The sequence below is a fragment of the Triticum dicoccoides genome, chromosome 1B (genome assembly GCF_002162155.2).
Source record: "Triticum dicoccoides isolate Atlit2015 ecotype Zavitan chromosome 1B, WEW_v2.0, whole genome shotgun sequence".
Classification (NCBI taxonomy): domain Eukaryota; kingdom Viridiplantae; phylum Streptophyta; class Magnoliopsida; order Poales; family Poaceae; genus Triticum; species Triticum dicoccoides.
The window spans coordinates 670521877-670535058 of record NC_041381.1 but is presented as its reverse complement, the minus strand read 5'-3'; the positions used below and the strand labels follow the sequence as shown (position 1 = coordinate 670535058).

Genomic DNA, 13182 nt, shown 5'->3' with positions numbered 1-13182 from the left:
ATCAAGCTGGACCCATGAGTGCCTCCTATCTCATCTGGTTGAAGAGCCAACCCTCCTGGATCATAGGGTAGTATCATGCGCTTGCAAATGGTCAGATCAGAGGAACATGACTTGACTTCACTGCCAAAAGGAGTTGCAACTGCAGAGTAGGACATCTTGTGGACACACATGATACATCTGAACCAACCAGTGTCCTTGAGAGCAAGCAGGCAAGTGCAATATTTGGGCCCTCCACTGACCAGATACCCAGAGCAAATGATACATAAAAGATAGCAAGAACACTCACGCACATAACTTGTGTAGTGGTCTACCTTTCCTTTTGGTTGTGCCCATGACCAGAAAGAACTGAGCAGCTGGTTAGTAGGCTGGAGATGTTGCAACAACATGACTGCAGTTCTTATGCTGCCTTGAGATTGATGATTCATCACATAATCGAGCCATCCTATGAACATCTGCACCTGCTTATACATTGTGATACGAGGTGTCCATTCATGAAGTGATCTTGTATCAGATGGGAACCACCATAGAAACAGTGAGCAATGGATCCCAGGGAAATATATCTCAATTCTGTAAGTCTGGAGAAATATAAGGAACTGAAAGGGCAAGTAGCCAGCTGGACCATCTCGAGAAAACTTGCGTGTGAAGTGTAAGTGTCCAGAAAATGCTGCACCCTTGTACTCATAATTGTGAGAAGACCAAACGCCAGCGACTATCTCTCCCGGAATCAAGTTGGTCTGGCATTCACTAGTACAAAGAGCGAGAGAAGAGCAACAGAGTAAACCAGACTTGGGATCAAAGACATGTACCCTTTCTTCCGTTTCCGCTCGATCAACTAACATGAGACAGAGTACCCAAGAACTCCATGGAGTGCAAATAAGACGTGTGTCTCTTGATCGTGTTGTACCTGTAACATCAGATTGTATCAAGGAATTGTTGTTGATTCCGAACTGCTTTTTAGTAGCTGTAGCTGCACTCAGAGTTCCATGATCCGAAAACTTTGTTATCGGCAGGAGGGCTTGAAGCTGTAACATGAAACTGAACATTGTTTCTGCAGATATTGGGTACAACCATACACTCAGGAAGGCAAGAACGCTACTTTTTGCAGACCACATCTGTAAAGCAGCATCACCAATGGCATTAGTTGGCTGTACACACTGAACAGCATAGCACCAATCCATTTGGTGCAACACGTTGGTTGTAGTTACTGAAAATATTGCAGGGAATGCCTTATGAGGAGACCGCCAAAATAAAGGCATGCCCTCACAACGACCATTGATTTTCCATTTTGGCCAAGGCTTCAACTCCACAATTATGCGCATACCCAACCCATAACCGCAGGGCTTAATGAAATGTAATGCAGAACAAGCCCAAGGTGCCAGTTCGACAGAGCACAACCTCATAACTTGTTCACCCACTTCAAGAATGTAATTAAGCCTTTTGTTCTTCTGGTCAGATGTTTGGCAGAAATAGCCGACTCCGGGGGTTCGCCTACTCACAAATTCCACAAGAATGCCACTTAATAAAATTTGTGATTTTTGTTTTGTGTTCAATGTAGCATCGCCAGCCCTCCCAAAATTCGTATAACTTTCTCGCTGAGATGAACGCCACTGCTGTGGATATGCATATTGCCAATAACCACAGGGCCCCCCAATACAATATAACTCACACCGGGAACTTCTCAGTGCAGCAAGTAGTTGTAAATAGTGTCCATCAAATGAGCTATTCCAATGCAATACCAAACTGGCAGCCCAACATTTGAGATCCTTGTGTGGCTGACATGTAGATAGTTTCCCAAATATACCTTGAGTTGCTGGACGTGGATCTTGAGGACTGCTTGCTTCTGAATGGCATTTAAATGATGGCCATGGCATTGGTCGTAACATTTGTGCTTGTTGCTTTATGTTCACATTATTATCCAGCATGTACGTGGGCGTCAACGCACCAATGTGGTCGAAGCAGAGGGTCCAACACCTTGTTGACGCCATGGTGTCCAGTTTGGGGGTGGAACATGACCAATGCGCTATGGTTGGCACGACCTTGAGAGGAGCTGCGGAGAATGGTTTGACACTGCACACAATGAGGGGCACCGGCACATAACTGTTGACTTCAGCATTGGTCGGACCCACAATAGAGCACACATCGAATGTTGGTGCAGCAACACTGATGGCTTCGATGTCGATGGTCTCTCCGCATAGAGCAGAAGCTGCCGGCTCAGGGGAGATGTCAACGGCGGCGGGACTTGGGCACTCTGTCAAACATGTGATAGGCGTCGGTGCAGCATGGTTGCTGCTGTCAATGGTGATGATGTTGTCATCTGCACTGCACTCCACTGGGGTAGTGAGCTCAAGGAAGACGTCCGTGAGGATCACCGTAGGCATGAGGACGTGAACTCCATGGCCGTCATCAAGTTTCTCCGCAGCCATTGCCGCCTCCTGCACGATTTCATCCTCCCTTATCCGGGCAAGGGACGAAGCCCCGGTGATGCTTAATGGAGATTGCGACCGCACGACATCCTTGATATCTTCCTGCAAACCCTCAATGTATTGGTGGACGAAACTCTTGATGCTCAGGTTGGGGTTGAGATCCAGCACACGATGTACGCATTCCCAGAACGTCGTCGTGTACTCGGCCACGGTTGCAGTCTGCTTCTGCTCGAGCAGCGAGCACAAGTGCAGGTTGTACTCCGGTGACACATCTTGGATGTCGAGGAGGCAGGCACGCTCATAGATGCACCGACCATGCATGGCAAGAGCCCGCGCTGCTCCGAGTCTTGATCGAAGCTGAACCACTGCCTCCACATGGTTGATTCTCTGGAACACGGAGATCTTCACCACACCATACAATGTAAACACCTGTTGCAGCGTCTCCTCAGTGACCGGGTAGTACACATGATGCACAGTGACGTGAAGAACGCCGCCGGTGAACAACTCTTCGTGGCTAGACATTTGGTCGAACACCTTGTAGGCAGGAAGTGGGTGGTGATTTTTTTCTTGGCTCTGAATACCAAATTGTCACGACCCAAGATCAGAGATGGGACGGAGAGACGGATCAGCACCAATATCTAGATATAAATTGAGGATACAAGGAGAATCTGGGATGAGAAATAAGCAAGCAAGGAGAGGAATACAGAGAGCGGGAGGTGAGGAGCAGGAGCAAGGGGGCGAGAGACTTGATAACGATTCATTCCTTCGATGCCCTCCTCCTGTGCTCGCCGGGTTGCATATGTAGCTTGTGTGAAGCCTCCGATGACCAGCCCATCTCGTAGCCGAGGCCCATGTTACATACATAACGTGACAGCCCATACTGGGGGTGTTACATTCGAGTACTACATGATGCATCTGAAGATTCTGAACATGTAAGTCGCCTTCATGCCCGCCTCCCTCCGTCCAGGCCTAGCCTAGGCCGATTCGATCCAATCTGGTGCTGCTATATAGGGTTTCCAGCCCCCTGTTTGTCCTTCGTCCCTGCCTCCCTCCCTCCATGCCTAACCCAGGCTGATTTGGTCAAATCCTACATGTGTGTTTTCTTTACAGATTATCTCCTATTTGTGTGTGTGTTTGCCGGCGTTGTTGCTTTTTCAGTTCAATGAGGCAAGGCAAAGCTAATTGCCTTTCCAACATGCATTAATGTTTTTGCATTTGAGTTCTTTTTTTGGGTACTACAGGTGGAGCGTGACATTGGGTTGTCTTGCTGGCTGTGAATGATTACATTCTCATCTTACTATGTACCAACACATAATCAGTTCCTCTCTTGAATCGTTTTGTTCCTTGGCAATTTGAAACAAACCTTCCTATTAGGATTCCAGTATAGTATCTTTTATGTAGTAGGTACACTCCGGTTAAATACCCCTTAATTTACAGAAGTGCATCGGTCAGTTTGCTTTTCACATGACAATGTGGTTTAGGTCAGTTTACTTACGCTTCATCTTACACTACACACATACATAGTTCCTGATTTACTTACGCTTCATCTTACACTACACACATACATAGTTCCTGATTGAATTCTTTCGTCAGGCTTTTCCTTTGTGCTATACTGCTATCCATTAGTACACATCTTAGTAATGTTAATTTGGTTGTTCCTGAGGCTTTTGCAGGTTAGTGATGGCTGGCTTTCCTACATTGGTCAATTTTAAATTCAGTTAAACAAGGTGACCCCTTTCTCTACATGTTTTAATCTACACTTCGAGACAAGTGGCATTCCTGCCACTTCTGAAATTCTTCTAAACCTTTAAGTCGTTATGTAGAAAGCCATCTTACTACTATCATCTTAAAATCTCTTTTTTGTTCAAATGTGTTTCCAATGTTTCAGATAGTATGTCTTTCAAAGACGTGTGCTTGCATGGGTTTGTTACTTCCCTTGATCCCTTTACACCCGATTGCATAGGAAAACAAGATCAGAGCAGAATTCTACTTGGCATTGGTGGCTGGGGTCAACAGGTTCAGTGATTGTTCTTATGCTTCTGGTATGCTCTATTCAGTTCTGATTACATGAATTTGTATAAACAAGGATGTACGATGCAAGATGACTAAGAAAAGAAAATTGCGTTTTGTTCAGAACTTCAGGCTGCAGTCCGTTTATCCATGTAGCACTTTTAGTACTATTGACTAAGTGGCACTTTTTCCCAGAAATTTTTATGGCTTTTGTAGCTGCAGAGAAACTGATAATTGGAGCTAGAAGATATGGACATATCACATATCAGCCACATCAGGTGACCTCCAGAAGCTCAGATAATATTTACCTCTAGGGAGAGCCTGCTTTACTAAGTTTTTCGGCTCTTCCAAATTGTTAGACAAAGATTTGTGGAACAGTAATACAATGACAGTAGTTCTGCAATAGTGCAATACTACCATTTTTCTCACTGACAGTGACAATATCTGAATGGTTAATCCTTTTACATCAATACAACTATTAACATTCCTTCCTCAACTTTCTCGACTCAACATCTTTTTCTAAAAAAAGAAGTCTTTTTGTGCACAGTGTCTCTTTATTGACTCAAAATTCCAATGGATATTTTTCTTGAGATTAAGTGTAATAATGCTCAAAACAATTAATTTTAGCATAAAGTCCCGCAGCAACGCGCGGGGCATCATCTAGTTGTCCAAATAGATCAGTAACGTGTTGGCACCCCTTGCAAAAAATAAAGAGAAAAGTATGGTTTGGTCCCTCAAGTTTCGAAAAGTATAGGATTGGTCCCTCAAGTTTTTTTGATATATATTTGGTCCTTCAAGTCTCAAAACCGGATAAGTTTTTTGGCCAAATTCAGATTTTGAGCACTTGACCGGGGTTTGACCATGTTGATCTGGTTTGATCGATGAACAGTAAATTCAAAAAAAATCTAATTTCTTTATAAACAACATACTTAGGTGCACTTGGTGCGTGTAAATTATTTTGATCAAATAATATCCAAGGAGCTGTAAAAAAAAGTGCTTTTTTGTGAGCCAAAATTAGGTTTTTTTTTTGTGACGAGATCCTCGGATGTCGAAACACCACATAAATTTTCGGGAACCAAAGCATCTTGGTCGCCCCAAATCTTAAAGTTTTTTGCTATTTTTTTGAATTTACTGTTTACCACTCAAACCCCTGGTCAAACGTGATCAAACCCGGTCAGCGTGCTTATAAACTGGTTTTGGAACAAACTTATCCGATTTTGAGACTTGAAGGACCAGATGTGTATCAAAAAATTTTGAGGGACTTAAAGAAAAAAAAACATACTTTTCTATAAGAAATGAAGCAACCTGATCCTAAATTTTCGCCCATGTCCTCGTGCGCCAGCCGGCTCAGGGCCCACCAAGCAGCAAGAGAGAGCCAACCACCCCGGCAATCGTGACCTGCCACATAGCCTCGCGTCACGAGCCGGGCCCATCAAACCGCCCAGCAACCGCGGCTGACCCGCCGCCACGTCACGGCGCGTTGCATGCACATAATCGGACGCGGCTTGCCTGCGGCCTTGGCGTGCGACCATCGGTGCGACGCACCCATCGCACGGCTGTGCATGAGCCCCCTCCCGCTGCGGATTTTCTCTCAAAAAAAAAACAGAATACAGATCGTGATATGGATACATCCCTTATCCACAATCCCTCTCCTTGGTCGGAACTCAAGCTCAGCTGAAGCTTTCCATGTCCTCTGCTGCTCCTGCTCCTCGAGCCTCCAAGCACTTCCTGCCCATCGACCGGATGTCGGCGCGCTGCCGTGCAGCTTCTACTCAGGCGCGCGCACTCACGCATCTCACCCCATCCTGGCTCCCGGCTGGCCGCCGCCCACGTGCGCCTGCTGAATCAGCATCGCCGGCTCGGCTGGCCGCCGCCGTGGTCCGCCTGCTGAATCAGCATCCCCGGCTCGGCTGGCCGCCGCCGTAGTCCGCCTGCTCGACCTACTCGCACAGCAGTTCGGTGGGAACGGGATCCTACGCAGTGCCGTGCTCGCTGATCCGAGATGTGGAGCCTAGCGGGTGCATGTGGGACGACCACGCAAGAGGTTGGCGTGTCCTTGGCGGGTGCTCGGGCTTGTGGAGGAGGGGCCGAGTATAGAGGGGAAGGAAATCGAGAATCAGCATCAGCGCCATCAATTTGGTACTGAGAGAGGAAGAAGAAAGGGACTGCAGCTCATACATGCAGTACGCATAACACAAGTAATTTCCTCTTTTTCTTGTGCCATTCCCGTCTCATGCGTGTTAAATTCAGAGAAGGAGAGCTATTAGCAATTCCATTACTCTCCTTTCATTCAGTTAAGATGTGTGTTAAATTCAGAGAAGGGAGAGCTAATAGCAATTACAGTACTCTGCTTTCATTCAGTTAAATAAGATTCCTTGCATGCTAAATTCGGGTTGATTGTCAATCTGTTCTCTACTCGCTTTATGCCTCTAAGCATGACATTTAGATAGATGGTTCAGTGTACATATATTATGCATAATTGAAATGGATCATTGGGATCCTGGTCATCGTAACTTAAAATGAGAAGGATAGCTTAGAGGCTCATATGAGCAGGATGCTTGTGGAAAATTGTTCATAGCTAATTCTATGAATTAGTACGCAATTAAAAAATATATGTAACTAGTATATTTGATTGGGGACATTTAGTAGCATTTAGTTGATGGTACACTTTGAACTCAAAACACACATGAGATAAAACTCGCAACAACAAAATAGATCATGCTGGCTTCGGTTGATTGAGGAAGGCTTGGTTTTGTCCTGTTCATCATACTAGAGGTAGAGGTTCCAATGGTCCTTTGCACTGATGGATTCTGCGCCGAGTGTTGCTGCTGTAAATAGGTAGACATGTGATTTGTCGGATGACCCTGGGCAGAAAGGTAGCAATTTCAGTTTCATTGAAGTTGAGAAATTGGAAAACTTGGAAGTATGGAATGTTATACCACTGGAGTATAGTGTGGGTCTTGGGTCTGTGGTGGCATCAGGATGGTGTGACCAACTGATGGCTGCATTGTAGCATTTACAATAGATGTCCCCTTCGGTTGAAGAAGGAAGCCTTGATTTTCTCCTGTAATCGAACTATAGTTAGAGGCTCCAATGGCCTCTATCAGGCAGGGGTTCAAAGCAGGGTTCTGCTGTTGTAAAAAGGTGTACTTGTGGTTTGTCGGATGACCCTGTGCACAAAGTAGCAACTATCAGTTTCAGTGAAGTTTAAAAACTGGAAAACTCGAAAGGGTGGAATGTTGTACCACTAGAGTGTTGTGTGGTGCTTGGGTTTGTGGTTGCATCGGGAAGCTCGGACCACCTGATGGCTGCATTGTAGCATTTAGGATAGGTGAGCAGAGTTCTGCTGCTGTAAATAGGTGGACATGTGGTCTGTCGGATGACCCTGTGCACAAAGTAGCAACTATCAGTTTCAGTGAAGTTTAAAAACTGGAAAACTCGAAAGGGTGGAATGTTGTACCACTAGGCTGTTGTGTGGGGCTTGGGTTTGTGGTTGCATCGGGAAGCTCGGACCAGCTGATGGCTGCATTGTAGCATTTAGGATAGGTGTTGGCTGAGCAGAGTTCTACTGCTGTAAATAGGTGGACATGTGGTCTGTCGGATGACCCTGTGCACAAAGTAGCAAAGTTCAGTTTCAATAAAGTTTAAAAATCGTAAACTTGAAAGAATGGACTACTTCTACCGCTGTTGTGTTGTATGGTTGGAATCCCGCCAACAGTTGTTGGGTATGCGGTGGCATCGGGATGGTATTATCAATTGATGGTTGCATTGAGGCATTTAGGATAGTGTTGTAGTGTAATTGAGATGCACCCATTTGGTTACCAAAAAATTCCAAAGGACCCTGTTGAAAATGATAGAGAAAGGTCAATACAATTGAGTGTTTTATAACAAAAAAGCAACAGAGTTATACCGTTGAGAGTCCATGAGGTTGTAGTTGTACAATATCTTTTTTGTTCTTTTTCTTCTTTGAAGTTGCTTTCTTCGAAGGGGCCTATCAAAAATGATATGAAATGTCAATAATGTTGAAGCTTTTATAAGAGACAAAGCGATGAAGTATAATACCTTTGAGGTGCCATGGGGCTCTAGTTGTACAATATCATATGTGTTCCTTTTCTTCTTTGAAGTTGCTTTCTCAAATCCACCAACGGGCCTTTTTGATCCTTAGACACTCTTCTCCTTGACCTTCATACCTTTTGGCTTTGCAAACCCATCATTGTGTTTTGAAATTCTGCTACAGGGGATGTTCACTCCTGCTGCCACTGTAATGGTAAATATCAGTCTTTGTTTGTCAATAGTCTAGGAAATTATTATTAGTATAATATGCACCTTCTTTAGTACATGAGTCTTCCAAATCTGGATCAGCTCTAATCTTCAAGCATTTCTCCACATCTTGTGCTAATTGCTCTGCAAATTTAGCAGCCTTATTGTATGAGTCTTCTGACTCAGCGGCACGAGCAGCTATTTTCAAGAACATTCTACACAGTTCCTTGTAGCGATTGAACATTCTTGCTTTTAGATTCTCATGCGGGTTGCATTTGCTTGTTATATCTAGAACTTTGGCATCAATTGTCCATCTTTTCAAGATATATTCTCCGGGGATATGCTTGATATTATTAATATCAAGTACCTTTAAGCAATGAGAGCAAAGGATTCCAGAAAACTCAAACCTTTTGCAGCTGCAACTAACCTTTTCTTGTTTTGGAATGAATCTAACAACATGCTCCCGTTGTGTGCCATGAAATTTTATTGTATAAATCTTCAACTTTGTGTCACTTTCATCACAAAGCAATGTGTCGTAGTTCAGAGTCCGAAGCACTTGATCTTGAAACATCTTGAATATTGCTGGAGTATATGTAGCTGCAGCTTGTGTTAGCATATGGCTTGATTCAGCCTTCAACTTTGGAGTAGTTTGTGTTGCTTTATAGTCATACTTCACCTCTTCACATCTTTTATCTGAAACTAGCCGTTCAAAATGCTCAAAGAAAGTAAGCATGTCATATTTAACACTAATGTACCTCTTTAGTTCATTTTCCTACCACAAGTTTTGATCAACCAATTCATGAATCATATTTATCTGTCCTGCAATCATATTCGTCTTGGGAAACATGCAGTGCATTGAGGGATCAATACTGTAGTAGTCTTAAGGTTTAGAGGAGAAATCAAGATGGACTCTGCAATCCTTGTTCTATTTTTATTTCATATCATTATACGGTTTGTGCAAGAACGTCTTCTCATCCAATTAAATGTGAAAATCGGGGTACTATACATGTTTCCTACTTTGTTTTTTGAAATGCAACAGAACTAACTTCTTGTCGTTGTTTCGCACCTGCAGATCGTGGTCGCTAGTCATGGTTTTTTGTACAAGTTCTAAAACGGTACAGCAGGAGAATTTGCCGGTGATTCATCGTGAAGAACAAAGTGCGATTTCTTACTTTTGGTGACTGAGAATCATCAGGAGCATCCTGGTTCACCGGACCACTTCTTGGAGAAGCCACCGGGGACGTGAGACTCGAAGAAGCCATCAGGGACGGGATTCCTTGGCTGCCCAATTCAAGAGGAGAATTTATCTGTGCTTGCCCTGGTCAAGCCGCCATTGATTGTTCTGCCGAGGTTGTAGGTCTCTCTCGCCTTCAGGAGTATATTTTGGCGCGCTTTTCTGCATATGCGAATCTGTTTCACGGGAATTTTGTGGATATGTTACACAGGCGATGAGTTTTTTTCCACTTGATTTTTGTTTAGTCTTAATGGTGTGAGAGTATTACAGAACGAAATAGGTACCACGGGACGTCCAGTATCACGATCCGTATTCTGTTTTTTTTTTAGAGAGAAAATCCGCAGCGTGAGGGAGCTCATGCACAGCCGTGCGATGGGTGCGTCGCACCGATGGTTGCACGCCAAGGCCGCAGGCAAGCCGCGTCACGGAGCGCGAAAAGGCCGCGGTCGCCGTCGTCCTCGCCGCGTGGAGGCCGCCCAAGAGAAGAATGCATACACACCTGGCCGGCGCTCCTGATGGTCGTCGGGTGACGCCACCCCTCTCCTCCGATGAGCTCACCTCCCTCCCTTTTATATGTCCAGCCTCGCTCCCGCTGCCCGTCACACCACTGACGCAATCTGCACACACCACGGCACCACGCACCGATTGATCGGCGTCGAGGTCGAGATGTACCAGGCGATCCCGTACAGCGCAGGCCAGCTGCCGGCGTGGCCACGGCGGTCCGAGCTAGCCGAGGTCGACGGCGCGGTCGGTCAGGAGAGCAGGCTCGCGGGGGACGGCGGCGAGGCGGTGAGGCGGGCGGTGGCGGAGAGCCCGGTGCTGGTGGTGGGGAGGCGCGGGTGCTGCCTCAGCCACGTGGTGAAGCGGCTGCTGCAAGGGCTCGGGGTGAACCCCGCCGTGCACGAGATCGCCGACGAGGCCGAGCTCGCCGCGGCGGTGACCTGCGGCGACGCCGTCGTCGCGCTGCCTGTCGTGTTCGTGGGCGGGAGGCTCCTCGGCGGGCTAGATCGGCTCATGGCCGTGCACATCTCCGGCGAGCTCGTGCCCATACTCAAGGACGCCGGCGCGCTCTGGCTCTGAGACATATGTATACGTAGACGTAGTACGTACAACCGTTTGATTAGGAGTTAGTACAAACCAGTAATCTCTTCTCCTTCTTTTCGTTTCTCCTTTTGACTCGTGAGGTCATGTGAATTACTGCTGCTCGACCTTCCTCTCTTGTTTGGGATCAATCAGTAATGGTGATGATAGTTAGCTAGACGATGATAGTTTAAATTCTCTGGATGACAATCAATCTGTTCTGTTTTTGCCATGTTTTCATGAAACGGCACTGTGTCGGATATTCTGATAGTGTAGAGAAGAGAAACCTCCTCCCAAAAATTAGCTGAACAATTTCTCTTCTGTTTAATTAATCGACGAGACAAATCTCTTTCCTTTGTTTTGAAAACACAAAAACCAAGTTCATCATGAAAAGTTGAGCCCAGGCAAAGTAAACGTTTAACAAGGAGATCTCCCAGCAGCACCACTGTCTGTTTTTCCGAGGTACTAAACTGGTTGCTGCGAGACGCCGACCTATAGCCTATCACGCGCTCTTGAGGAAACTGCGTGGCACTAGTACAAATATGAAAGAGCGTTGACTATCTCCATACGTACGTTGAATAACTACCCATTGCTGACGCATGCTCAAATGCCATTCAGCTAGAAAAATATTACTGCAGTTAGAACGTCAAGCTCAGCACAGCTTGCACGGATTCAGATGGGCTCAGCAGGGTGCCGAGTCTTGTCTTAAACATAGGTACTCATGACAAATGGAAGTCTGTTCAAAGCATAGATCGATGCGTCAAATGAAAGAAACTTTGACTAATTGTGCATTGCTGACGCTGCATGCTTCGCGTTCCGATAATGAATGGGAATTCCACCTTTTCTTCTACCGGGGAAACGACGTGAGATAATGCTGTCGAGAGTCGAGGGAATGCCCTCGAGGTAAAAAAGAGAGAGTATGCTACTGCATGAGCAGGAGAAGTTGACACGTCGCGCTCACAGACAATTCTCGCAGATTCAGATGAGCTCAGAGCGACTTGAGAAGCACGAGGGCGGGTGAATTGGAAGAAGAATGGGACGGTGAAAAATATCAAACTGAAAAGGTCAAGAATTTCCAGAAGGTAGAGATGGGTGAATTATGCGAGAGAGTCTTATGACCAGTGAAACGTGCGAGGGGAAGCAGTTTGATGACGCTGAAGAGCTGGAAAAAAAATGCACGCATGGCTTCAACATTCAGCCCGTTGATTCTGATTGTTAAGTAGATCTTTTTTTTTCTTCTTCTTAATTCCCGTCGTACTTGAATCAAAATATTTCTTCTGAAATTCCTGTAATATTCTTGTTGATTTCCTGACCGCCAAGTTATTTCACCGCCTGAATTCCACCTGGAGACGTGGTAATCTTGATGAAGAGATGACATGACGCCTCCCAGAATTCAGGTGCACAATCAACCAGGAGACGATCATCATCACAAATTAAAAATGTGTAGAAGTAATCAGGTGATGACGACTCCGACAGCGCCTTGTGCCGCCTGCCTACGTGGGGCGACCAAGGCCACGGTACGATGATCGATCTGAGAGTGGGATGAACATCTGGAAGATCAGATCACTTCCTGACATCAACAATGTTTGAACAAGTAGGCAGCTTAGTGGTTGGATGACATAAGTGTACATACTTATGCTGCAGGCAATGGCTTGCCGAGACAGACTCCTGGATAGTCCATGTCACACCTTTGTGCATGTGCTGCTGAAAATACGTCATGGATCACTGCCAACGGCCTCCAGCCCACCCTAGGGGAAGGAAGATTTTGGCTAATTAGGACTTGGTCTTTGCTAAGTTTCATACTCCAAAAAACACAGTTGCCACATTTGTATTGTAAGTTTCATACAAAATTTTGGCTAGTAGAGTGCGTCCATCGCAGAGACATACTCCAAGGGGCTAGAGGTCATAAGCCAGAACCAGCTGTTGCCACTTTCCAAGACCGCAATTGACATTACAAGCCCAACGCTCCCTCGAAGCTGTTTGGAAACGTAAAATACGCTACCCTAGTTTACAAAGCAATAATCCAACTTAGAAATTGTGTCCATAAGCTTGAGCCAGATTACAGTGTGCTAATAATAACTACACTTGTTGTACAATTTTCATTCTAGCATAACTTATTGCCTGAAAACATCATATGCATTTTTCAAAAGGAAGAAGTACGGGGTATGGCCAGCT

General features: G+C 45.5%; 1 protein-coding gene across 3 annotated transcripts; it reads left to right on the top strand.

Annotated features, from left to right (window-relative positions):
* Positions 1–4334: 4334 nt before the first annotated feature.
* On the top strand, positions 4335–11221 carry LOC119349543 (monothiol glutaredoxin-S9-like). 3 transcript variants are annotated; one of them, XM_037617583.1, is made up of 4 exons: positions 4367–4465; positions 4558–4711; positions 5776–6631; positions 9766–11221. In XM_037617583.1, exon 4 carries the CDS (start codon positions 10501–10503, stop codon positions 11005–11007), a length of 507 nt encoding a protein of 168 aa, XP_037473480.1. In that variant the 5' UTR covers positions 4367–4465; positions 4558–4711; positions 5776–6631; positions 9766–10500; the 3' UTR covers positions 11008–11221. The 3 variants fall into 3 exon arrangements, with proteins under 3 accessions (XP_037473482.1, XP_037473480.1, XP_037473481.1); XM_037617585.1 differs by lacking the exon at positions 5776–6631 and having other exon boundaries at positions 4335–4711; XM_037617584.1 differs by lacking the exons at positions 4367–4465; positions 4558–4711 and having other exon boundaries at positions 4729–6631.
* The last annotated feature ends 1961 nt before the right edge of the window (positions 11222–13182 follow it).

Coding starts and splice junctions, on each gene's coding strand:
- LOC119349543 (XM_037617585.1), top strand. CDS start 10,501: ATGTCCAGCCTCGCTCCCGCTGCCCGTCACACCACTGACGCAATCTGC.